This window comes from Thermobia domestica, chromosome 12, assembly GCF_964235325.1.
Source record: "Thermobia domestica chromosome 12, izTheDome1.hap1.1, whole genome shotgun sequence".
Lineage (NCBI taxonomy): Eukaryota > Metazoa > Arthropoda > Insecta > Zygentoma > Lepismatidae > Thermobia > Thermobia domestica.
The window spans coordinates 584,250-609,712 of record NC_137465.1 but is presented as its reverse complement, the minus strand read 5'-3'; the positions used below and the strand labels follow the sequence as shown (position 1 = coordinate 609,712).

General features: G+C 36.3%; 1 protein-coding gene across 1 annotated transcript in view; it reads left to right on the top strand.

Annotated features, from left to right (window-relative positions):
* The window catches only part of LOC145667134 (uncharacterized), a 408,945-nt gene that overhangs the window by 361,309 nt on the left and 22,173 nt on the right, over positions 1-25,463 (top strand). Inside the window, exons 5-6 of the mRNA XM_081734875.1 lie at positions 506-3,226; positions 21,415-21,559. Of these exons, the coding sequence (XP_081591001.1) occupies positions 506-3,226; positions 21,415-21,559 (2,866 nt within the window). The remainder of the gene's footprint in view (positions 1-505; positions 3,227-21,414; positions 21,560-25,463) is intronic.

Here is a 25,463-nt window from a genome sequence, read left to right as displayed (position 1 = left end):
ACAATACAACATCCAGTCACTTAATTCATTCTTCTCGCCATTTGCAATACAACATAATCGGCAACATTTTGCAACGACACGTATTGCTTTCTACTACATGGATAACGGAATGTCTACAATTTCTTCCTAACTGTTCTTTCCAGCATGCTGAAGACTCGGAATTCCCAAGCGCAAACCTCCTTCAAACAAGTTCGTCTCGCTAGTCTCACAGCTTCACGATCGTTGTCGTCTATCTGCGACTGTATCTTGTTGCTGTACATTTAGCACCATTGATCCTAGTGACGTCAACTGAGGCATTCATCTCTTACCTGAAATGAATATAAAATTTCAAGGATAATATGCCATCCACCATTTCTATCTATAATACACAGTAAGATATTGAATTTAATTTGAGTGTAGTCTCACCTTCTACTTTTCATGACACATGTTTAGAGATAAATTATAATTTGTTTTGCGTTACACGTTAGTCCAATACTAATACAGCTCTTTTTTGTCTGTTTTTCAGATGGAACAGAATCGGGAACTCCGGAAGACGATGGAGTCTACGAAGCCGTTGGTCTTCCGTCGACAGAGGGCGAAGGTAACAGCGTGACCAACGATCTCTTTGAGGAGATCGAAGACAAACAAGAGTCCCAGCAACCTGTCAAAAGACATCCTTCGCCCTATTACTATGGGGATCTCTTCCGGAAGCTTGAACCTGAAGCCTCCGAGAAGGAAGACAAGAGCCCTGAAGTGACAAGGGAACAAGTTGTGTGTTGCAGTTGTAAAACCGAGTCGCCGGAACAGCCTCAGCAGTTAAGACTACGGAGACACCAGAGGAGGTTTCGGCAAAGTCTGAGCCTTGACTCGCCGTGTCCTCGGGAATCCTGCATTCGGGTACGGCGAGGTCTTCCTAAACGAAACTCTATCTCCGGAGATATCCGAGGACACTATTTACGACACCATCATCAGCAGTATGTTTGTAGCGTGTGTGAGGATATTGAGAAAAGGATATATTTTCAGGAACAAGATCGTTTCGTGTGCGACGTGAATTGTGTTCATCGAGTGGTAGAGGAAGAAGTGTTGGAAACTTGTCAAGAGTGCTTGGATCCGTGGGGGGGTTCCAATGGGTGTCAGCCTCCCTTGGGAGGCGAGGCTGACCCCGGAATCAGAACTGTTCTTACTGAAATCACCAACCAAGATGATGGGACGTGTCCCGACCTTACTTCATCAGGAACCATCCTCTCAACTTTTGTGGTGGACTGGGAATTCTTGCAGGAACGGATGCCTGTGGACGCGTTGCGTGCTCTGAACACCGACCTCAAATTTCCAGTGTTGTTCTCTTGTCCCGTAAGATGCGAGGATTTCTGCGAGAACAAGGAGGAGTTGGAGAACGTAGATCCTCAAAGGGAATTTGCTGAAGAGGACGAAGAAGAAGAAAACCTCGAGACAGATATGAGTGGCAGGCAGCGACACGTTTACGAAACAGCCTTCGACTGCAAAGTCAAGAGATCGAACGATGATCTCGAAGAGATTGACAGGGTAACCAACCATCCAATCCTCAGGATGTTCCCTTTTAAATCTGGGAAAGGGTCTACGCCTAAACCAGCTCGTGCTGGCCCGTCAAAAGACCCGACCAGTTTGGGAATTTTCACTCCTAAGGAAAAAAGAAAAGTTACTCTGTTACGTGAGGACAAGCCGAAGCCAAGTGCTATCCCCAGTCGAATTCTGATGGACTTCAAAGCTAAGACTACAGCGGGAGAAAAGATTGAGGGTTTAGAGTTTGCGTCGCAAGGTAGATGGGTTGAACGTCCTCGGCTAGAGAGAAGGGACAGTGATGACATTACGATATCTCAGGACTTAGACGATCTCCACCTCGATGACAAAAGCAGCCAAATGTCCAGTCGAGAGGGACAAAAGTCACTCTTTCAAACTCCGCCCCCACCAACGGGTTACGCGCCGTCTCCTCCGCCCCTCAGAGGCTACGCTCCATCCCCTCCATCTACGGCGCCCTTGCCTGCCAAGTTCCACAACAAGGACCTCAGGATGAACAGCATCAGGAGTGCTCCCAATTTACCGTCCTCTAGTCCCTCGTTGCCGCCCCGATTGAAGGATTCAAGGTTGCCGATTAAGTCGCTTAGGGCCCGAGAGGAATCGGACTCCGGCGAACAAACGGATGCACGACAAGCGGAGAACCAAAAGGGAACTATAATGGAATTCAAAGGAAGGCCAGGAGAGGACCAGACTAGCAGAGGAACAAGGCCGTCCCTAAAGTTGACTGGGGTTCGACCCAAGTATTCTAGTACGGAAAGCATGGCTACGAGTAGTAGCAGCGGTAGCACAATGTCTAGTTTGGAATCCATCCGAAGTAGCACCAGCGAAGGTAACAGAAGTACTACGAGCTCTGAAAGTCGACGCAGCAGCTCACTAAGTTCCCACAGCTCAGATTCAGCGGGGTCCAGAGGAGGAACACATCTTGATCTCCATCACCTACATCATCATCACCACCATCATCATCATCATTATCATCATCACTGTCCAACTCCTTTGGTATCTCATGGTGGCCGCTTTGTCCAAGCCAACAAACTCCATATTCTCTCTCCCATATCGGATAAGTCTCAGGAACCGGTGTCTGAAACGTCGGATAACAACAAGAACAATAATTCTCAGAAAGGTTCGCCCTCAACGGGAGACGATAACTTTAAATCGGAAACTGCTACCTCCGCCAGCAAAGTGGAGTCTCCAACGGTGGCGAGTGCGAAGTTACCAGACGCTAACAACGTGGCGTGGGATGCTCCTAAGTTGAAACGACGTCTTCAGAATAAGAACTTAATTAATTTGTCACTGCAATCATCTGGAGAGGCTGAGATTCAAGGCTCCGATAGTGGAATATCTATTGAGTCACAGGAGAAAAGCAAAATGGAAGATTTCAGTGACCTTCCCTTCGATATGCCAAAGCTCAGGCGGAGAATGGCGGCCACTCGCGACACATCGGGAAGCACAACTTCAGTAGCTAGTTCTATCGTCTCTCAACCACAACGAAGCGATGACCTTCGGGACCTGCCTTTCGACATGCCAAAACTACGGAGACGTCTACGTGAAGCCAGCGTAGAGGACCGATCCAGTGGCTTCTCTCAGGCATCATCTAGTCAGAGCGTTCACCAAGTGACGACTGGGGAAAGCCAAGAGGGGGACCAACAGGACACGGAAAGAGCAGGGGAGCTTCAAGTGCGGCGTGGCTTGACGGGTAAGATTCCTCTGTTAATTGTTACAAATGTGAAAGGGCTTTCCTTCGTAGCTTTTATAGAGGAGTTTTAATATCTAATTCCAGTTAATCGACGCATTGTTCTAAAACATTGATATTAATTACTGCAAACATTATACAGGGTGCCTCAAAAGTTCCGTACTGTTCAACTCATTGCTTTTTATATAATTTTTTAGTGTTACCCATCAAGTAGACTTAGTTTTTTTTATTATTTGTTCTTAATGTCCTTTTACTTATATCTTAAGCTCGGAACAGCAAAAGCAAATAAACATATAAGCTAGATCGCAGGGGTGTATACCTACTTTTGGGCCACCCTGTATACTAAGTATTTCTACTATATTAGAGTAAAATCACAAGTAATGGCATGTGTCTAGGTAGAATATTTCAGTTTGTCATATTTTAAGTTTATAGTTGATAATGAACGATTGTGTGATAGCTTTCCCCCTTCACTCATTGTCTCTCTTTTTTTCTATTTTTGGTAATATAAAAAAGTTTGTTAAGTGTTGCAAAAAAATAATAATAATAACTTAATTATAAGATAAATGAAAAATAAAATACGGCGTACCACCACATTTAGATATTTTATGATTTACATGCAGAGAAAGAAAGTGATTTTTGGGGTCTTCGTCCGTCTGTTCGTAAGAATATGAAGTCTCTAAGCCATTCTTTCAATGTGTTGCCACCATTTAAAGAGGAAAGAATATTACAGGATTTCCGAGATATTATTTCTCGAATTCCTTACGCCCAAAATCTGAGTAGTTATTGGATAATGAAATTGTAAAATTGCTCGAATAGAAGCTGAAACGGCCGTAAGAATGATGGTATTTTATTTCTACCTCCTTTTGGTATTCGAAGAAGGTAGAAGAATAATGAACAGCAGAATCTTTGAATGGTATTTCCATGTGTTCATTCTTACTTATTATTTTCCATTGCTTTGATTAGATGTTTCCGGTCTTCTACTGAAAACACATTTCCTCGGTTGCGAAAATGTATTTCATTGCTTACAATTATCTTCAGTCTTGCGCTGGGACTTCATAAGATTTGATATGAAATATGCATCGTAATCAGTCAAAGCATAAAATTATCCAAGAAGTTAAATAATGTAAGGGAACTTCGTAAGGTAAGGACAGAAGGAAATGTCTCAGTTTCTCAAGGAAGATCAGAAATTTGTTTTGTGTGGTGTTAACTAGGTGTGAGCTGTATAATAGATGTACAGATCATCATCTCTACAGATGCACTTAATTTCATGCGTTCCACCTTTTCACTGGGATTTTTGAGATCGTGCTAAGAATCTGGATAGTTTATCATGTTTACGACTATGCAGGTATTCAGTTACGCAACAATTAATTAGCTATTGTTGAGGATTAAACGTAATAACAATGAGTAGAGCGGGTAGGAAGTGTTGAGATACTTGACATCTACTCAAAATGATATAGATCCAATCAGATACTCAATTGTAATCGTAATCATGGAAAAGAGGAGGATTGAATAAGGTTATAATTGAGAATTATGGAATATCGTTGAAGATTCAATTGTAGAATAGCTTTATATGTGAGAGATAGCTCTGGTTTTAAATAAGAGTTTTGTAAATAGAATGGTAAAAGCAGTTTATTGCAGCAAGTTATCAGTTAGGCCTACATATCAATCATTACAAATATGCTTTATAATGAAAGCTAGACGTAGAGGCAAAAACGAAGCAAGAAACTTTTAGGATTTAATCTAACAACTCTATTATCGACTTGTAACCATAAATGCAAGATTACTTTTGAAACAACCAACAGCCATACAAGCAGACCCGTAGGCAGCCCAAAACTGTAACAGGGACGGTAGATGTTAGGGTGGGCCCGACCCAACCATATTATAGTTCATTTGCAAGCCTACTGTAAAAATTTTAGGGAGGGCTAGTAAAAATTTAGACGGCCTGGCCCCATGCTCCTTTATACAAATAGATGTGGCCTGTTGACTAATATATTGTGAAGGTATCCGATTACCCCCAGAATTTGTTTTATTTGGATCCTCTACTCTCAAGAACATTGAAAACATTTACTCATTCAATTGGAAACGATTGCTTCATTCTTAAAGCTTTTCATCAATGTTGTACTCAGCCAAAGCCTTAATATACAGGGTGTTTCAAAACAACACCGACAACGTTTGGGAGGTGATTCCTGACACCAAGATAACACGAAAAGTGTAGACTAACCTGGGTGCACAAATGCTTCCTTTCGGAGTTATAGACTGCCGAAAACATGAAAAAATGAACTTTGAATTTCCATATCTCCAAAACTATGGGACCTACTGTAGTCAGGTCAACACTTCATTTAGGAATTAGTATGCGGCCTATCCAAAAATCCTAAGGTACCCACGCAGCAAATTTTATAGAGGCAGTGTAACTACGGACATGTAATTTGAAGTACTCAGTATAAAATTTTATGTGGAAGTACCGCAGAATTCTGAAACATGGATATTTGGATAGGGCACATACTAATTTCTATCATAAATGTAGTCTTGACCCGACTACAGTAGGTCCCATAGTTTTGGAGCTATGGACCTTTAAAATTCATTTTTTCACGTTTTCGGCAGCCTATAACTCCGAAAGGAAGCATTTGTGCAGCCAGGTTAGTCTACACTTTTCGTCTTACCTTCGTAAGTTTCTTCAATATAAGTCGGATGGTTCTGCTACAGCATCGGGTTTTAGGTTTTGTAAAAAGTGGAGTTTTTTCGGTTCCTCAAAAATTACGCATTAAAATTATTCAGCTCTATATCGTTTGGTAGATGATCTATCTTTTCACATTTTTTTCCCCGTTAAACGCTTAAAATATTCTAGAATTTTATGCCCAGAATATGAGTCACGGAAGATACCTGAAACGTATTTATTTTTCTCTATCTTAAGTGACTCCTACAAAGAAACAATATGCAACCACGCAAGACATCCATTATCATTTAAGAACATAAAGCATTATGAACAGAATGAGATGATGAAGATATTAATATGTTAATTCTCACCACCACCAGAAAGTTAAAGTCAATTCCATTGTCGACATGACTTTGCGGCAACACATACCATGCCAGTGACTCGTATTTTTCCTCGTACAGTTTTGATGCGAGAAAGGACTTAAATTCTAAATGAAATAAGCAAATAAATAAATAAACGAAAAATGAACAAAAGACCATGGAATACTTTTCGTGTACTGTACTATCACATGGTGTAGAATATTTTTCCATGTTTAGTTAAAACTTTGAGTCTCCTCTCTTCCCCCTGTCAGTCCCCTCCCCTGATAGATTTCTTGTCTCTCAAAGGAGAATTGTGAGGTTTTTATGTAGTAGACATGAAGTAAATTGAAATGGTTCGTGTACCTGGTAACAGTGTGAGAGGGGGAACTTCCCCAGGAGACTTCTTTCGCACAGCATAAGGGTTGCTTCCCTCTGACCAACTATGAAGTGGTTTGGACGGGAAAGCACATTTTTTGATAAATGTGAATTTCTTCTTCTCCTATAAAGCCACTGGAAAGAAAAAACGTTTCAGGTTTTACCTAAAAGTTACATTGGCAAAGTTCAAATGCATGCTTGCTCTTATAAAGAAGCACCGAACCAAATATTCTCCAATATTGTTACTGTTTAATGATATCCAATATATAATCGATACATTTTATTGAGCTTCAAAAATGATATGCGTGTGTTTCGAGAAAACTGAGAAAAAAATCTTTTTTTTTTTTTTTTTTGTAAATCTAGTAAGAACTTGGAGTTTTTTAATTTTTTAAAATTTTTTTTTAAGAAACCAACGTGAGTGCTAAAGAGCAGAAAGTAATGCAAGCGCTGAAAAGGCAGAAAATAGTTCATTACTGTTATCTATAAAAAAGTTTTTTGAAGACCGTGCCAAGCCAAACAAATTAATACCTCATAAAATTGCCATCGAAACTGATACCAAAAACTCTTCAGATTCTGATGAAATGTATATGAAACCCATTAGGAAAGTACATTCTTTCAAAAGTGCAAGTTATCCGTGATTATACACACATTTATGGTGTTAACGTTTTAGGTCTAGCTCTGAAGACTATTGTTAGACTCTCGAGAAATTTACGAGAAGTCACCGAGAAAGTATACACTTTTGAACAAAAGAAGAATCCTGAAAATTGGTGCACCTAGATTGAAGTTATGCGAGAATGTAGCATATTAAAGTCTGTTGATTACGATTTCACACTACACATGTTCAACTCGTGTCGGCCATACTAGATGTAGAGAAAAGATTTAAAAAATATGACCTTTGACCTCCGGTGCCTTGTTTTGGCGGTAGGGACAGAAAAATGTTATGACTATATGTGAACACGGCTTGGCACATTACAAGATAAATGTCAAAGAAAGAAAAGAAAGAATAGTTACCCCTGTTGGACTGTGGGGGTAACGTGTGTGACTACCATATCGGGCGATCCGTATTCAAATCTTACCACCGATTCCAGAGTTTCATTTATTTATTTTAAGGTGCAGAACATTATTGCAGGGTAAATGCCAATAAAAATAACGAAACAAAAGGGGAGTTGCATGAAGAAACAGAGATAAATATATTCAGACGTGTTCAGATTATTAGACTCACTCTCGAAAAATCCAGTCCTAATTTCGGAGTTCTAGAACATGTAATTTAATGTTAAACCACCAACATAGGATCCTCCATTTGTTTACTGTACAGTTGAAGTAGTGATATCACCATTGAACAGCAGATGGCATTAGTGGAGGGGAGGGAGTTTTGAAAGTGGTATTTCAGTTGTAGACAGCTGTTGTGGTTTCCATCAACAAGTTAGAATCTGAAGTATTGTTGTTGCAGTCCTAAGCAGATACGACATTCAAAGCGTTCAACAGTTCAAATGGGTCAGTCTAAAGTGATCCTGACATGTTTTGTGTATTAATCTTTTATTCTTTGAAGTCACGTAATCGCGGCATAATGGGAAAAGCCAGAGACCTTTCTCCGCTTAGAGTGGAAGTTGTCAAAACACTTCTGGCGGAAGGAAGATATACACAACGACAAATCGCTAGTAGAGTTGGGGTAGGGCAAAAATTTATGAGTAAAATCTCCGTTGCAATGAGCAAGAAGCAAATGTATAAGCAAAGTAGGGTTGGGAAGTAGTCTACGGGCGAAAACCAAAGCTATCGTTAAGGGGTATCAGAAAACTAAAAAGATTGGCTCTGGGAAATAGAGACGCAATTTCTAAAGACTTAAGCATAAAAATGGCTAAGAACTGTGTAGACATTTCGCCTGAAATTGTTCCAAGGATTGTTTGTGCTGAGGAAATAAAAGCACTCAGGCCAAGAAAGAAAACAAAAGTTACTTTAATCATGGCAAAAAAAAAAAAGCCTCAAATGGGCACGAGGCCTAGAATATTGGACTGCTGCTGATTGGAGAATAGTGTTTTTCAGTGATGAATCATGTGTCTTTGTGTCTGATGAATGTTCACAATATGTACGACGTCGAACGGGAGAGGAATTTAAGTTGGAATGCCTCCAACAAACTGTGAAGTATCCTACTTCAGTCATGAGGTGTGATGTCTGTCTTCGGGCCTGAGAAACTGTATATAAAAGAGGGAACAATGAAGCAGAACCAATACCTACAAGTTGATTGAAAACCCTTGGAGCTTCATGAAGGAAAAGCTAAAGAAGAAGCATATTTCAACCAAATATCAATTGATCGAGGAGTTCAACAATTTGTGGTATCATGATACTGAATTGAAGTCAAAAAGTGGTAAACTCGTACAAGGGATAAAAGACGTAATAAACAATATTTGATTTCATACGAAATATTAATCTTTGTGTGAGAGATCATTTTCTTGTACGTTTTCCATTTCATTTTTTGTTTCCAATTTAGATTCACACACTGTGTAGTATTTATATTTGAATGTCACGTACGCATTTGTTTTATTGATATTGGAAAGCATTTGCCATGACCACAAAAAAATAGAACAGAGTTACAGAGCAAGTAATTTGAACTAAGTTCAAATGCGTTTTCTGACGTAATATTGTAAGAACAATAAAATGTTCAGAAAGTGAATGTTAAGTCTAATAATTTGAACACGTCTGTAAATATCTGGACGAGTCAAGATCGGGAGTCGAACTAGGCTCTTGTGCACTTAATTGGTTTATTTTGAATTTTACATTCCGTTTAGTACTGACATGATATTAGACATGAACCAAACCACATAGGACCACGTAGGACCAAAACCACATGAACCCCACCAAAAATGAAACGCAGTCTCTCGAGCCAAAAGTGCTTATGGTAACCTTGTAGCGTCAAAACCAAGGATGTTATAAATAGAGGATCTGCCCATATGTATCTTCATCCTATTAAATCGATGAAGCCAAAAACCAACCGAGCATCGGCACGTCTGATTGGCTACTCTCGTTTCTGCCATCGTCTGATTGGCTACTTTCGTTTTCGCCATGATTGTTGCCTCAAAACATTGCAATCCTATTGGGCGGAGTGGGCAGAGTAGGGGTGGCGAAACTGTGACGTATGGCTTCAAGATTTTGTTGTAAGGGCAGATCCTCTATTTTATAAGATCCTTGGTCAAAACAGTCCACCCACATTGGAGATTAATGTGTTTGGTTGTCAGAAGATGTACAACTGTAAGTCCATTTGTAGCACAAATTAAACACATTCTTCTTTACACACATTTCTTCACTATTCGCACTTTGTTTCATTGTTTCCATTCACATTTAGCTTCAAATAACGTTTTACACCGTGGAATCCTTCGTCGGATTTGCACATGAATCAACTGGGTGCAAGTACGCACGTTACCTGTACTCATGCCAAACGGTGGTAAATTGTCTGTTAGATAGTTATGCTAATGTACTAGGCGGTGTTGTCATCCTCATATCTTTACCGAGCAGCGGTGCAAATCTGTCTTCAACATTGAGAGGCGGGCACATTTGAGACTTATTCTGGGGAGACATCAATTTAATCTCATTTTCCTTTGTGGCAATTGGACACAAATCATAACATCCCCCCCCCAAACACATTTCAAATTGGAGTATTGGGTGGGGCAGAGTCCCACCAATTCCAAGATTGGAGGGGACATGTCCCCCTCATCCCCAGGGATTTGCGCCAGGGTTACCGGGTGTTACTGCAGAAACCATGCTCCGGAAATCAAAGGTCATGTTGTGCTTTCGTCTTGTTTTTCCATTAACTTCACTCTTCGCGGAGCGTGGGCGTGACTTTTAGAGAAATATAAGCGGGTCCAATTGAAAACTCATTCCTTTTTTAAACTTTGATAAACTGATGCTTGTACCGAAGTTGGCACAATTGAGTTCAAAATGATAGAGATAGAATCTTCATTCTGATACCAGCGACAGGACAGTACGGAGATTGTTAATGAGGCACAGCCTAAATTATAATTAACTCTGAAATTTTAATTCATGCTTAAGGAGAATATTATTCACGTACGGCATATATCAAGTCCTTCGGCACTAGAAAGTACGTCGTCCATTGCCAATGGTAATCGAGAGTTTTTAATTTAATGAAAGAAATATATACTTTATAGTTACAAAACCTGTCAAGTATCACATAGCATTTAGTGTTGTTTTGTAATTAACATGACTGACATTTTTAAGCGTCAAATTGTAAGTAATATCTGCGTGAAGATACATCTTTATCACAAATGAAGCTATACTGTGTTTCTAGCTTCATACACTCTCATTAAACAAATTCCAGTTAGATAGCGTGCTTCAAATAATATATGTATGTATATGATTAATGTCTTAATATTCTGAAACAACACTAGGTTTGCTATTGGTATGTAAAAGCGTCCGCTCCCCCTGAAATGGTCATGCCTCCTGGAGAGACTTGCTGGATGTATTGTTGATTTCAAACATCTGCAAGCAGAAGTTGAGTAAAGCAGAACTTTATATTTAAGTATATAAAAAGAAAGCAGGATACATTTTTCTTCGAATATTTTATCAAAAGATTTATGCATTGAGGGTGTTGGCCTTGTAGGAAAAAAAAAAAACTTACTTTTCTCTGTTGAATGGAATTCTGTCTCCAAACTTCCAGCTCCAAAGACATGGAAAGGTCAACGCTCTCCATCTTCCTGAAAGAGGGAGAAGTGATCGCTGTGTGACAGATGGGTTTAGCGATTCATCCAGCACCTGTGCTCCTTCAACCAATATCGAGAGACTGTCAGTTTTGGGAGATGGTCCATATCGAAATACTGTTGTTGAAAACATGTTACGCCGATAGCGACTGTTTAACACGACAGAGCAATAAGATGGATTGCCTTCCCACGCACCGTTTCCCTTTTCCAGTTTCACTCATTTCCCATCACCGAACAGTTCAAGTTCAAGTGCATTTGTAGCAAGTCGAAATAGCGTTGGTAACTACGTATTTTGTTACTCCTTGTTCGAGTTAAGAGTGGCAATTCGGGAGACTAAAATGAGTCATATCCTGCATTTAAATGAAGACCTTGAGGAGTGTTTCAAACATTTAAATGGGAACTTTGATAAAAATGTTATCTTGTTTAACTTCCATCCATTTCATATTCATTGTAAAGACATGTTTCTTAATTTTTTCTCAAATAGGGACCACTTTTGCTTGTGAGAATGTTCAATGGACCATCCATCTTATTCTTCTTTCGTTGAAAAGAAAATTTGTCATTTTTAAACAAAGATGTTGTGAGTATATTGTCGTATATTTTTAAAACAGTATTAATTGAAATTCCTTTAATTTTAAATGAGTACTAGCTGAACATGCAGTCTCTACAAAGCGCAGCATTTATCTCCTTCTCATTCCTCACAGACACAAGTGACAGACGTTCTCATAAAAATCGGCAATGGGAGATTTTTCGGTTATTTTTTCATTATCTCGCACCGTTTGTAAGATTTGAGCCTACTTCTGGTTGGAGTTTCTAATTCATGTATCAAAAACATTACACACGCAATTAATTATAATGTCAGTGATGTATGGTGTTAATTAGCAAAACACTCCAAATAATAAAGCTTCATCTTAGTCTAGAGAAATGGTTATCCTTCGTTTTTCATTATGATTGGCCATGAAACAAACGCCAAAGATATGTACAACCCCTCTGTTCAACTATGTTGTGTTGGAATTTATATAACTAGTAGGATATGCTTTACATTTTTAAAATTTCAACACTTCTAGTTAAACCTAAAAAGTAATAAAGAAATAACGGTCATTTTTTTTAATATTCAATTAAAACTGGACAATTACGCAAAATTTGGAATTGAACAGAAAATGGCACGTTTCTAGCATTTGTGGTTTTCGAGATCTCGTCGAAAGGATTGGAGACAAATATATAAACCTAGCATTTTAATATATCTGTAGATTAACAGAAGAAAATAGACATTATTCTTTTTAATAATTGAAATCTATCAAGAAAATTAAATCTTTATAAGATATTAAGATTTGTATATGTTTACTTTATTAAATTGATTTTTTAAAGTTTAACGTCCGACGATTACGCTCTTTAGGTTGAATGAGGCAGATGATTAATGAAAATAAATGATTGCGATTTTTTGTGATCTTGTTTCGGGAATCGAACTCGAGATCACGTACAGCAAAGGTATACGCGCTAGTCACCAGAACGAGGGAGGGTTCCTTATTAAATTGTGTGTAATGGTTATTTATATAATCCACAACCGTTTAAGACTCTCAAGTACATTATTATTGTTCTTGTTTGTCTGAAGTAACGTTCAGTCTAAGAGAACCACGGGGTGTGCCTCAAGGAGCACTTATGGTCCGTGGGTCAAAGTTTTAGAAACACTGTTTTCTGAACTTAGTTTTCTATTCTTTGTGCTATTGCACTTTTATTTTTCTACGCAACTCTGCAGGTAGTATTAGTTGGTCCTTGAGCTGTTGGTACAATTGAATGATTAATATTTTGATAGTTAGAACTGTTTGAGATTGAATTCATCCATTTCAAACTCACCAAAGAGCATAATTTGTGGCTGCAAGTAATTGCTTTTAATTACACTAGTATATGTGATACTGATAGAAGGCAATCAACAGTAGATGCAACTGATAGTTGACATTGTAATTTATCTTACATATGCAATAGATAAATGAATGAAATCTGGTAGAGAGAGCAAGAAGAATCATCCGAGACTTTCTTTTATGAAAGCTGGTATTGAAGCGGTCAGTATTATACAGGGTGTCCGAGAAGTCCTTCCCTGATTACAGAAATTGATAACTCAGGCTAGAAATAAGATAGAAATATGAAACTGGTGTTGAATTGTTTACAAACTATAAAAGTTTTGGTCACATCAGTACACTTCCACATGAGCACCCTTGGTAGCACGTAGCACATCTAGGCGATATTCAATTTCCATCCACACATTAGCCAACATCACTGGAGGGATCGATGCAACGACTGTGGTTATTCGTTGCTGCAGGGTTTCAAGATCTGGTACACGTGTTCGGTAGACCTCATCCTTGACATAACCCCATAAAAAGAAGTCTAATGGGGTTATGTCAGGAGAGCGTGGAGGCCAAGCTGTTGGTCCATCACGACCAATCCATCGCCCAGGAAATGTCCTATCGAGATAGGCACGGACGGAGACTTGGTAAAACAGAACAAACCTAACACAGACAAAAACTTTTATAGTTTGTAAACAATTCAACACCAGTTTCATTTTTCTATCTTATTTCTAGCCTGAGTTATCAATTTCTGTAATCAGGGAAGGACTTCTCGGACACCCTGTATACCATCTCATAACTACAACTATTTAAGGTTTTAAGTTCACCAATGCTTTTTTGACGTTTAACGAAAAATGTTCTATTTGAAAACGGTTAAACGGTGATGTCAATAACACCCCAAGTAATGTTAATAAGTCAATAATGTCAATTCATTTTCACCTGGCCAATATTTCTGAGGTTTAGCCAAAAATCTGTAAACCTAGAAAGAATTTGAGGTTTTAACCTAAAAGAAATTCTTACATCAACACATATTTCCATGCGTGGTACATAATTAGCTATCGTTAAAGTCACCACTGGTACCCACGGATTGAATTCCAGCAAACAGAATTCGCTTTTGTTCATATCGCATCGGGTAATGGACCAACGGGGTACATTGCAATATTATAAAGACTACTATCAAAGGCCCAATGAACGATTTTAAAACTAGCAATTATTATTGGCAAAGAACAACTAACTTCCTAGCGCCAGAAAAAAAAAATCACGAGAATCTACGTATGAGAATTTACCGTGAAAAATGTCACTTTGTTTCTTTCAATGTCTTCTATCAGTGAATATAGTCTTCCTTTACTACAATATGAGAGTTAAATAAGAAATAAATTCATTGTTTTAATCGTAATGTTGAGGTATAGTTCATTTAGCATAATGCATCTGTCGTTGTCAATGAAAATTTTCAGGTCACTAGCACTTTCGTGCTAATACATGTAGTATATAATTAATTCTTTAAAAAGAACTCAAAAATGACACATCAGAATTCATACTTACCATATTTTTTTTGCTCACCTTAATGAGATGTGTTGATTGGTGAATGTTTCTGCTGCGTGCATTTTGTTCTTCGTTACACTAATAATATTGTAGACTTAAAAACTGATGCTTTACAACCTACATATACTTTGTATTAGACATCTCAAACGATGTCCACCAAACAAAGAAGTCGTCAAAGTTGGTTCCCAACCTCCTTTATCTGCTTCCCCCTTCGTGAATCCTGCATACTTTATGCCTCCTCTTTCTTGCCACTTGTTCTTCTGCCCCCGTTTGCGATTTCAGGTTCACCATCAAGTTTTCAAATCTTCCATAGTAATAATAATAACTAGGAATGCAATGGATATACCCGATTGCAATGAAATGAGCTGAGCGAGCTTAAACTACGTAATCAGGAAGCGTTTTTCGGTGATTATTCCTCGATGGTACATCGGATTTTTGATTTCGACCTATGTTGTCACTCAGCACGACATACTCTATCAGCGTGCTAAGTTTGGTTGAGATCGGCCAAACGGTCTAGGAGGAAGCGTTTTTCGGTGACTATTCCTCGATGGTACATCGGATTTTTGATTTCGACCTATGTTGTCACTCAGCACGACATACTCTATCAGCGTGCTAATTTTGGTTGAGATCGGCCAAACGGTCTAGGAGCAAGCGTTTTTCGGTGATTATTCCTCGATGGTACATCGGATTTTTGATTTCGACCTATGTTGTCACTCAGCACGACATACTCTATCAGCGTGCTAAGTTTGGTTGAGATCGGCCAAACGGTCTAGGAGGAGTTCGCGGACAACCAAACGGCTAACCCGAGTATAAGAGATTCGCTTCGCTCAGCTCAATAATAATAATAATAATAATAATAATAATAATAATAATAATAATAATAATAATAATAATAATAATAATAATAATAATAATAATAATCTCACTCATTTATATTTTTTTTCAGTAAGACTCCTGCGTACTATCATCTACTGTATCATTTTCACGAGCTTTGTACTTCATGAACCACACTTATTACTCAACAGTTATTATTGTGTTTGTCTGGTATTTTACTTAACTCCTCTTTGCTACAACATTCCTAACATTACGAATATAGTTTATTTTTGTCAATAGATTTCACCCCCTGCAGTCGCTCCTCACGCCTCTCCACTAGGTTGTGAACCACTGCCCCTGAACAATGAAGACCAAAATATTACTTTTTTTTTTCCTTTTTCACTAACCTTGTTTGGTTGAAAACAATTCAACTTGCAGAATTCCTTCACTTTGTTCGTTTGGTGATTTCTCTTCTCTCGAAGTTTCTATTTTGTTCTTGGTTCTTTTTGTTGCCGTCCGGAGGAGTGAGAACAGAAAAAGGCCGGATTAAAATCTTTACTTCACTGGAAACAGTGTTCTTCGAAGTAACCGAACATGTTGACATCTCGTAAATTAGCTATAATTAGCCTCGAAATAATCGATTTATTGGTAACATTTCTGAAATGAAAATGAAGTCATGTGAAGTACGAACGTTGATGCTTTGATGCTTTCTAATTCTGGAGAGAAACAACTTGGGGGGAAAAGAAAGGGAGAATTCAATCAACCAGCAAATGGAACACAGCTTCCCTCTTTCGCTCTCTGCGAACTAACTGACAGGAAGGCAGACGGAACAAGCAAAGAATTCTGTTTGTGCGTTTCATTACACTTTTTTTTTAAAGCTCTCTTCTATGCTGTACTTAGGATCAGTAACGTAGTCAGTTATTGCGGGAGGGGGCTGCAAGAAAAAATTCTTTATTACATCCAACAAAACTTAGTTTAATTAACAAAAGCTAAGCATTTTATTTCTTAACCTGTTAACTGTCGAGTTTCCGAATGAGAAAGTTGCATCTAAATGGGAAATAAATTTGTGAAAAATACATATGAAAGCAGATGAAATCTTTGAGTTTCACGCTCCACATTATGCCCAATACGATACGTATTAATTCACCATGCCCAATACGAATCTTCTTATGACGAATGTAGTCGTCAGACTGCAAATACAAGCGAAATTCTCATGACGAGTTAAGTCGTCATTGCCAGTTAAGAGGTTAAGCTTTGGGGCGTTCGAGCCCTACTAGCTTCTCCTGGGTACGTCACTGTTTCGGTTTCTTCCATAAATGAAATGAAAATTGTAGTTTCGCTTCCAACGATTATGCTCTTTAAGCAAGTAAATGATTATAACATAATTGGTGCAATAGAAATGTGGGAACAAATGGGGATAACCACGAGAAAACCCACTGACACCATGTAGTCATCCAGAAAACATTTCCTAGCCTCGGATCAAAGCAAAGCATCAGAAGTGGACGACGTTCCAATCGGATTCTTTTGAAGTTGGTGGCAAAGGATATGTATGCACCTTCTACAAAAATACATGAATTTTGACGGAACGAACATTTTACATTAAATCAGTTTTACATTATAGTCTCAATTACGGATAATTTAGTTGCTACGTTTTCCAAATCAAAGTTTCTTTCTTAGATTGGAGAAAGCTTAGTAAAACTGCGTTAAAGCTTTTCTCGTGTTCTGTACATGAAGTATTTTCTAAATTTCTAAGCTAATCTCGCAAAAAATTCTTGTACGTAGTACTGTAGTTTACTGGAACCTTGCTTACAGTTTATGATTCGAGTTTTATTTATTTATTGCCCCCCTTAGGTGTAAGTGCAACTGCAAACTTGCTAGAATAAAGAAATTACGGATCATATGTTAAAGTGAGAAAAAACTGCATTAAATATGGATGCTGAATGGGAAGGGTCATTCAGTTTCTAAAATTCACTTTCAATGTGTTTACTGTTTCTTCTAGACTACTTAAAACCTATATTTATAAATAAATAAAAGAATGTAAAATGTGAAGAAACTATGAAAATAACAATTTTCTTTAAGTACGTTTTAAGACTGGCTTCAACTTATTTCTTATTGAAATGACAAACCAAGAATCTTATTAAATTCAACATTTTTTCTTCTTCTTTTGGGAAGATTGGAAAAAGATGATGTGAGATAGTTTGAGAGAAATTTAATTTTGAATGAAACGACGGCAGCTTAAGCTTTCTCCTCACAAAGTCTTCCACTTTCATAAATTTATCTTCAAAGTAAAAATGGGGATTTCAATTCACAGTACAATAAGTTCCTATAGAGGATATTATTATCTTAGTGCAGTTTACCATCTTTACCTTACAGAAGGGGTAATCAGGTTAGTTGATGTCACTTCGTGCCCACAGTTTCCAAGCTCAGGGGCTACGTCCAGGGGCGTATAGGACTACCTCCTCTAAATTTTAGCAATGAGTATTTTGGTTCATTCTTTCAAATTTCGGCATAGCACCTTTGTTAAATTTTGGAAATTGCCAAAATTTGTTTAAAAAAAATAAGTGTAGTATAGGACCATAGTATACCTTTGAAAGTTTGGTTCTCATTACACTCTCGTGTTTTGTATACAGTCGTTCACTGTTTCAGTTTAAAAAAAACATCAAATTTGGAAGGTTTTTGATGTATTTTATCCTCTTGAATGATGTTTTATTACGTTATGAATGAATTTACGGGTCCATTCTCTTTCATAGGATATTGTGTGCATTTTCATATTAAACTAAGTTTACTTTTTCTTTGTGACTTCATTTTCTTCTAAATTTCAACCCTTTCTGGGATCTTAGATACCAGTTACTACCTGCTAGAAAACATTAATTTGGCATCCAGCCTTAAACAGTTAAAACGTAAAGTGTTCTTTCGGATTACTTGGGGCCTTTTCTTTTTACAGAACAAGAAAACAATACAGGATTCCAATTTAGTGTTTTCCAGCTCCAAGACTCCTAAGAGCAAAATGAACTCATAAAGAAATAGAAACGCCAGATATTAAGGAAAGCTTAGATTTATTTAGTATTAAACTTTATTGTTGATTTGCCACTACCAAAAAATAAGGCTCGACTTTGAGAAATCATAGGTTTAGATGTTGAATTGGAAGAATGAAAGTCCATCTTCGAAACTTTAAGCAGTTTACTCAGTAATACTATAAATTATACAGAAAACTGATACGTATCTTTAATATTTATAATGCAATATTATCTGGAGAATTTCTGTAATAACGTGCAATTTCCCATGTAGTATAGGATATAGACTAAAACTCTGCACTAAAACTCCTGCACCACACTCTATATTGCTTTTACCTTGTAACTGTGTAAATATTAAGTGCAAACCTTTTTTCTTGCAAATTCTTTAAAAATAACTAATAACAAGATTTTGGCTAAGAAAAGAAACTTGAGCTGTTAAATTTAAGTTAATTTGTAAATTTAAGTTAAACATTACCTTCTAGTAGGTAGGGTACTTTGTGTAATATATGGCTTCCTTTAGAAATAGTCTAGACTGATGAAGTAACAGTTTGCATACTGAAACAATTTCACAGCGGCTGTTACGAAATGAAGTTTTTGCAAATAATATTTATAAAAATATATACATGTTTCTACACAGTGTAAACAATCATTATCATTTTATTTATTCTTCGTTTAAGCGGCCTCAGTATTGTACATTTGTACATGCAGTATATAACATCTCACAAGGAACGGACATGAATGTATCATCCGAACATCCGAATCAAAAATAGTCCATTCGATAAACATAACAAAGATATGTTCATGCGCAAAAAATTAGGTGCCATGGATAACGAAGTAAGTCTCTGGGGCCAGTTAACCTTTTTAGTATGAAGTAAATCGTAGACTTGCAGTGAAATAGCTATTGCATCAACACTGTTCATTCGAAAGTCATAATTTATAGTTTATTCTCTTCGCATGAAAAAAGCTTTCCAGAGGTGCTATGTATTGGAGCCCATAACGTACTTGAACAGGGGAAAATTGGGAGAATGCCGGGAAAATTCCCTCCAGAAATCTCTCCCATCAACTTTAACTCCTCTCGAGTAGCCCCGGGTAAAAACACACAATCCAAATGTATCTCGAAAACTACTATAGGATATGAAATGTGTGTATCAAGTTTTGTATTGATAGACTGAATAGATATGAGGGAAAAGCTTATATACCAATACACTCTTTCTCCTCATACTTATTCTGTATATCCGTTTCTTATCAGTACAATTCTATGTGAAGCTAACAAAGATGTTTTACATACACTTCAGCTAAATCAGTGAGTTTACTTAAGAAATATACGGATGATTTTAGATACCAAACTATAAATATAGTTAATATCCTTGTATTTAACCTTGATAGCAATGATACATATTTATTATTTATACATTTATTGATTGTATTAACTACTGTGCTAACTTCATTGGCTTATAGCTTTAAAAGTTTCTTTTTCGTTTATATACATATTGTAAATAAATAGAATAAAAAGAATGATGCAGCAGTGTTATTTGAGAAAGCAGGGTATTTTAAATTCTGAATATTCTTTACATGAAGCTCTTGATTTGGTACCGTCCATTGTTTTCATTACTTCTTTTTGAAAAAAAAAATGAAATGAAATCTTTGAGTTTTACGTCCCACAGTTATGTCGGCTAAGCTAAAGAAGACGGTGATTATGAGAAATGAATGAAATGTTGGAATAAATAAAGTGGGAGGAAACGGAAGAAACTAGAGAAAACCCATGCACATGGTGTTTATCCAACGCAAAGCTCACTTGGCGCGGACTGGGATCGAACCAAGGACCCCGTGCACCAGAGGTGAACGCTATACCACTTCTGTTTGAATCTTACATATTATTTTATTACTTTGTGGTGCATTTGCCGAGTGTACTACTTCATATTTAGGTAGCGTTTCAAAGTACGATATATTTTGTTTTAAGTGTTATAACTTGAATGAAAATTTTGCACTTTTTAAAGCAGAGTGTACTTTACAAAGTTTTTTTTCGGTGTACTGATGTGCTTATTTCACGCCAGTGTATTATTTACCCACAGTCTTTGAAATTTAATTTCATTGACATTTTTCATACTTTATTCTTAATGTATATGATTGGATTACTCAGATTTATATTTCGCGAATGATGGAAATTTATTACTATTGTTTTATCAATATTTAATTTTAACTTACCTTCAAGCCACTTAAATTCTTCCCTTGTTTGTTTGAGTGGCTTGTATTTCTCTATTATGTTTAGTAATGGCTAAACTTCTGTCATCAGAAAACGTTCTGTTTAGCAGTTTTTATATTCTAATAATAATGCAGCAATTTTCTATTCTAATCTAATAATTAGTAAACAAGGCATTAGAACTGATTAATTATTTCATTAATCTGTATTCTCATGGTTACTACTCAACTATCAGAAATCTACGATACATTGACTATTTCTAAGATGCATTCTAAGAATATGCTGCATTGCTATTAGTATTTAGGGATCAATAGTTGGGGAATGAAATCATATTCAGTTATTATTTTCTACAGAAATATTATCTATGCCTCGTCTGCACTTAAAACTCCAATTTCCTTTCTAAAATCCGTTGTGCTGAACCATGAATATTTAACTGAAGCTTATAACAATTTCTGAGTGATTCCTTCAACTGTTTTTAGTGTGCTCTTTAGTGCTTTTGAATTACATGGTTTTACAGTTGACTTTTTCTCTTTGCCGTTTTCGATCTACCTTTCTTACGATCCTTTTGTTAGGTTTAAGGTGCTATATGTCTGTGGAGCATTTTCCGAACACAGTACGCATTAGCATTCGTGAAGTAGAACAAGTAAGATCAATTGATGTGTTATTCACTTGGCTTTTGGTGTTTCATCAGGTCCCTCAGGTCGTCCAAATTTAACGCTAAATCTGGACTCATCTTCACCTCGGAAGAGATTAGGACTGAGTTTGAACCTGGGATGCGCTGCTCTTTCTGTGATCGGAGAGAAGATTGACATTAACATTCCATTGGAGAGGCAGGGGTAAGTATCATCTACAGGGTTTTCTATAATTTTGCACAAGAGCCAAAGGCAGGTTCCAAGTCTCAATAACAACTATAATTAAAGGAATAGTTTTATCTTAGTTTTATTTTTTATCAATTTGAATAGTCTTATATACATAAGCTAGACTTAAATTGTATATGAATGTTTTCGTTAAATTTATCAAATTTGCTTACTAATGTATAGATGTATAGACTTCTATACATTTCTTTAGAGGTTTTAGGAACCTGATAAGAAATTGGTAATACATAACAAGCTCAGGAGTTTCGGTCTTTTGGAAAATGCATTGACATAGGGTTTTTCTTTCCGTGAGTTGAAAATCTAATTTAAAGTATGAATTTCGATGAATTGATTCGAACATTTGATACTGTCTTAAAGAATACGCTACCTATTTGTGAACTGATATCGAATTTCTACATAATATTATTATCCCTTATAATTTATTTACAAACCATACAGTAATAGATACGTGCACATCGTATTTGTTTGTAATAATTGCTTATTTAGACTGTTTCCTTGATAGACAGTAGTTATACTTTTTATTTTAACGTCCACGATTATGCCCTTTAAAGGAGGTGGGACAGTAGCTAATCCCGAATAAGCACCTTATATTTCAGCGATTCCATGGAACCCTTGAATACTGATTTTTTTTTTTTTTTTTTTTTTTTTTGACACCAATGTAGGTTTGTAAACAACTGCCGGAAGTTTAAACTCTGGTGAATCTTAATGAATAGAAATAATAATTTCGTCTTCTGCAAGGTATTTCTCTTGATTTTTGGTTGTGAACTTCACAAAACAGTCAATACTTGAAAATGAAACTTCATTCTTAGAAACTGAGGTACTCACAACACACATTGTTGGAATGCGTTTTTAAATTCAAGGGCATTTATCAACATACAGATGCCTTTCTACTCTCACACAAAAAACTTTTTTAATCCTTGCATGTCATTGAAGTTTATCACGCTTTGTGCAATTACTCACAGACTTACATTGGAAAATGAAATTTATACATCACAATTTGAGAATACGACAATTGTATAATATAACAGTCTTCCGTATTTAAGATTCGCTAAACAGTTGAAGGAAATAATAACTAAATAAATGAATACACGTTACTCATGTTGTCTACCAGTTGAGAAAATATTAAGATCTGGAATAACAATAAACAATCTAATACTTCCCATAATCCCCTGCAAAAATGTAGGATTAGTGACTGAGATAAGAAATTCTGTAAAACTACGGAATATAATTACTGCTAAAGAACGCGGATAAATTATAAGCTTAACTTTGCGATATTAATATGATTTTTGGCACGGAACATATTTAAAAACCACATTTACACATTACACATTTACATCTAAAAACCCTTTCCATCAAATACAATAATTGTAGGAAAAGATTTATATATTGTTAGAATAGTTTTCATGCTTTTTCAGATCAAAATGATACGTCAATTTTAGAAATGTACGAAAGAAACAATACGGAAAAATATCAACATTTTAAGATTTTATTTTTCTTTAATACATAATAAAGAATAACAGTGATGATAAACCACCATCACCAAATAAATAATAAAACGCACACTGTTCATAAAACATTTTTATACGAATCACTAAAACCAAATAGTAATTCTACATACACAATCAATTTAAAGCACATATCAAATTATTGTGACGGGTCATAACGGCTGCAGAAATTTTCATATCCATGCGAACATTCAAAAGGCAAATAATTAAAATAAAAAGTGTTTTGGAAACTTTCAATAATTAATTTCAAGAAAATTAAAGAAATACTTGAAAGGTATTAAAAAATCGAAAATACAATAGACGAAAAAATAAACATTTTAATTTTATACTACCTTAATTTGACATATCCGTATCTTTCCGTTAATGAAGGATTGTCGAAGCGACAGAACGATATAGCTTCCTACGGGTAATATGAATAGAAACTGTGAATGTGTGGTGGTTTCTCATACTGCTACCAGGATGTATTTGAGTTTCCATACAGTAGGTACAGATAAACTCTAGCGAAAACTTGATTGGTACAATTTAATCTCACTGATCCTTGTTATCAGCTTTAGAGCCAGATCCCTTGTAGAACGCATGACTGAATGTACTTTAGGAATAGATTTAGATTTGAAGACTACAGGGGAGTCAGTTTTGTATAATTCTACACAATTGTCCTTTTTTTCCATTGATTTATCTCCTTCTTCGCCTGTAGGCAAACTCTTTAGCATTATATTTCTTAGTGACTCTATGGGATTTAGTCCATGCAAACTACATCTATCAGGCTACATTATTCTGCTGTTAACTCATTTTCGACCATTTCTTCACTTACCTCCTTTTCCCCCTGTGGTCTTCATTTATTGTCTTATATTTACTTTATAATGTAATTAAATATTTTGGAATAAAGGAGTATAGTATAGTTTATTTTTTACCCAAACGCAGTTTATGTCCTTGGCAAAGACATTCGTAATATTGTATTTTTTAAAAGAATATATAATATTTCTTATTGTTCATTAACTTTATTGTAACTAACAAATACATTCGAAAAGTAAGAAGTGAGTAATGTAACAAAATATTAAAATGACAACATAAAACAATATTTCCTCCTACTAGCAGGACGTTTCTGTCCTACTAACAGGGCTACAGCATCATTCTACCGGATTTCTACGGTTATATCCAACTTAATGTCAAGAAAGACAGAGGATTCTGAAAAAATTATAAATTTTCTAGTAAAGGTGACACAGCATTTTATCCTATCATTAACGGGTTTCTTACTAGTTCTTTACGGACGGGAATTTACGAAAGTAAATATAAAATAGTGAAAGTATTTTAGTCACAAGAAGGGAAATATCTTTATCTACAAACAAACATCTATCTTCCCCAATGTTTTTCAAAAGTCTGGCGAAAGTCATGTTAAGTAGAATGGACTCCTTTTCTCGAATGAATCGATTTCTGTTAAAAGGACGTATGTGCAATAAACACAATTTTCAGGAAATGACAAACAACTGTTTTTTCACGAGTTGGTTCGGTTGATGGAAAAAAAAGAAGTGTAAATGTACATGGTTATTGATTGTTTATTAGCTATATAGGATGTAACTGTGAATTATGGTTTAATCTAAAAAAAAAGTAAACTTTGGACACACACGCACTTTTAACAGAAAACGTTGTGACAAAATGTGAACTCGAGTTTTTCTGAAATATATCTAAAATTTTAGACTGTTACATTGGTAGTATATTAATGAAAGACAGGAATACTAATAATAGTAATTAGTAATAATAATAATTTGAAAGCAAACATTTTTCTCACCAAAATTACTTTAAAAAAATAATCGCTGTCAGGATAAGTTCTGAATTAACACTTATCGTCACTACCTGCCTTACTCCGACTTGTAAAGTACTTTGACTTCCATATCGGGAAATACTGAGGTTAATGCTGGAATATACTTTGGCCACCCGCATCCTAAATAAAAATCCTGCAAACCTTAATATTGTGCCAGAATAAAAGGTGAAATTTTCTCATGGTATCTTTTACGGGATCTAAAACTGTGGCTACAAAGTTGAGACTGATCACCACCTGGTGTAACACCAAAGGAGGCAATTATTAGCTTAGGTGGATTTTATTTATGTTGTGCAACGAGACATAATTGGGAATGCAAGGAAGTAGCATTGCATAAGAAAATATTATTTTAATGATAGGATATTTATTTTTAACCCAAGTGAGTTTTCTTTAAGTTTTATTCCCCAAACTTCTGAGCGTATGTCCAGATTCCATACAGCTGATGGACCAACCAACAGGGCACATTAATATAATATATCGGTATCGATCAACTATCGACCAAGTATTTACCATTCGAAAAATACTCGAAAAGAAGTGAGAATAC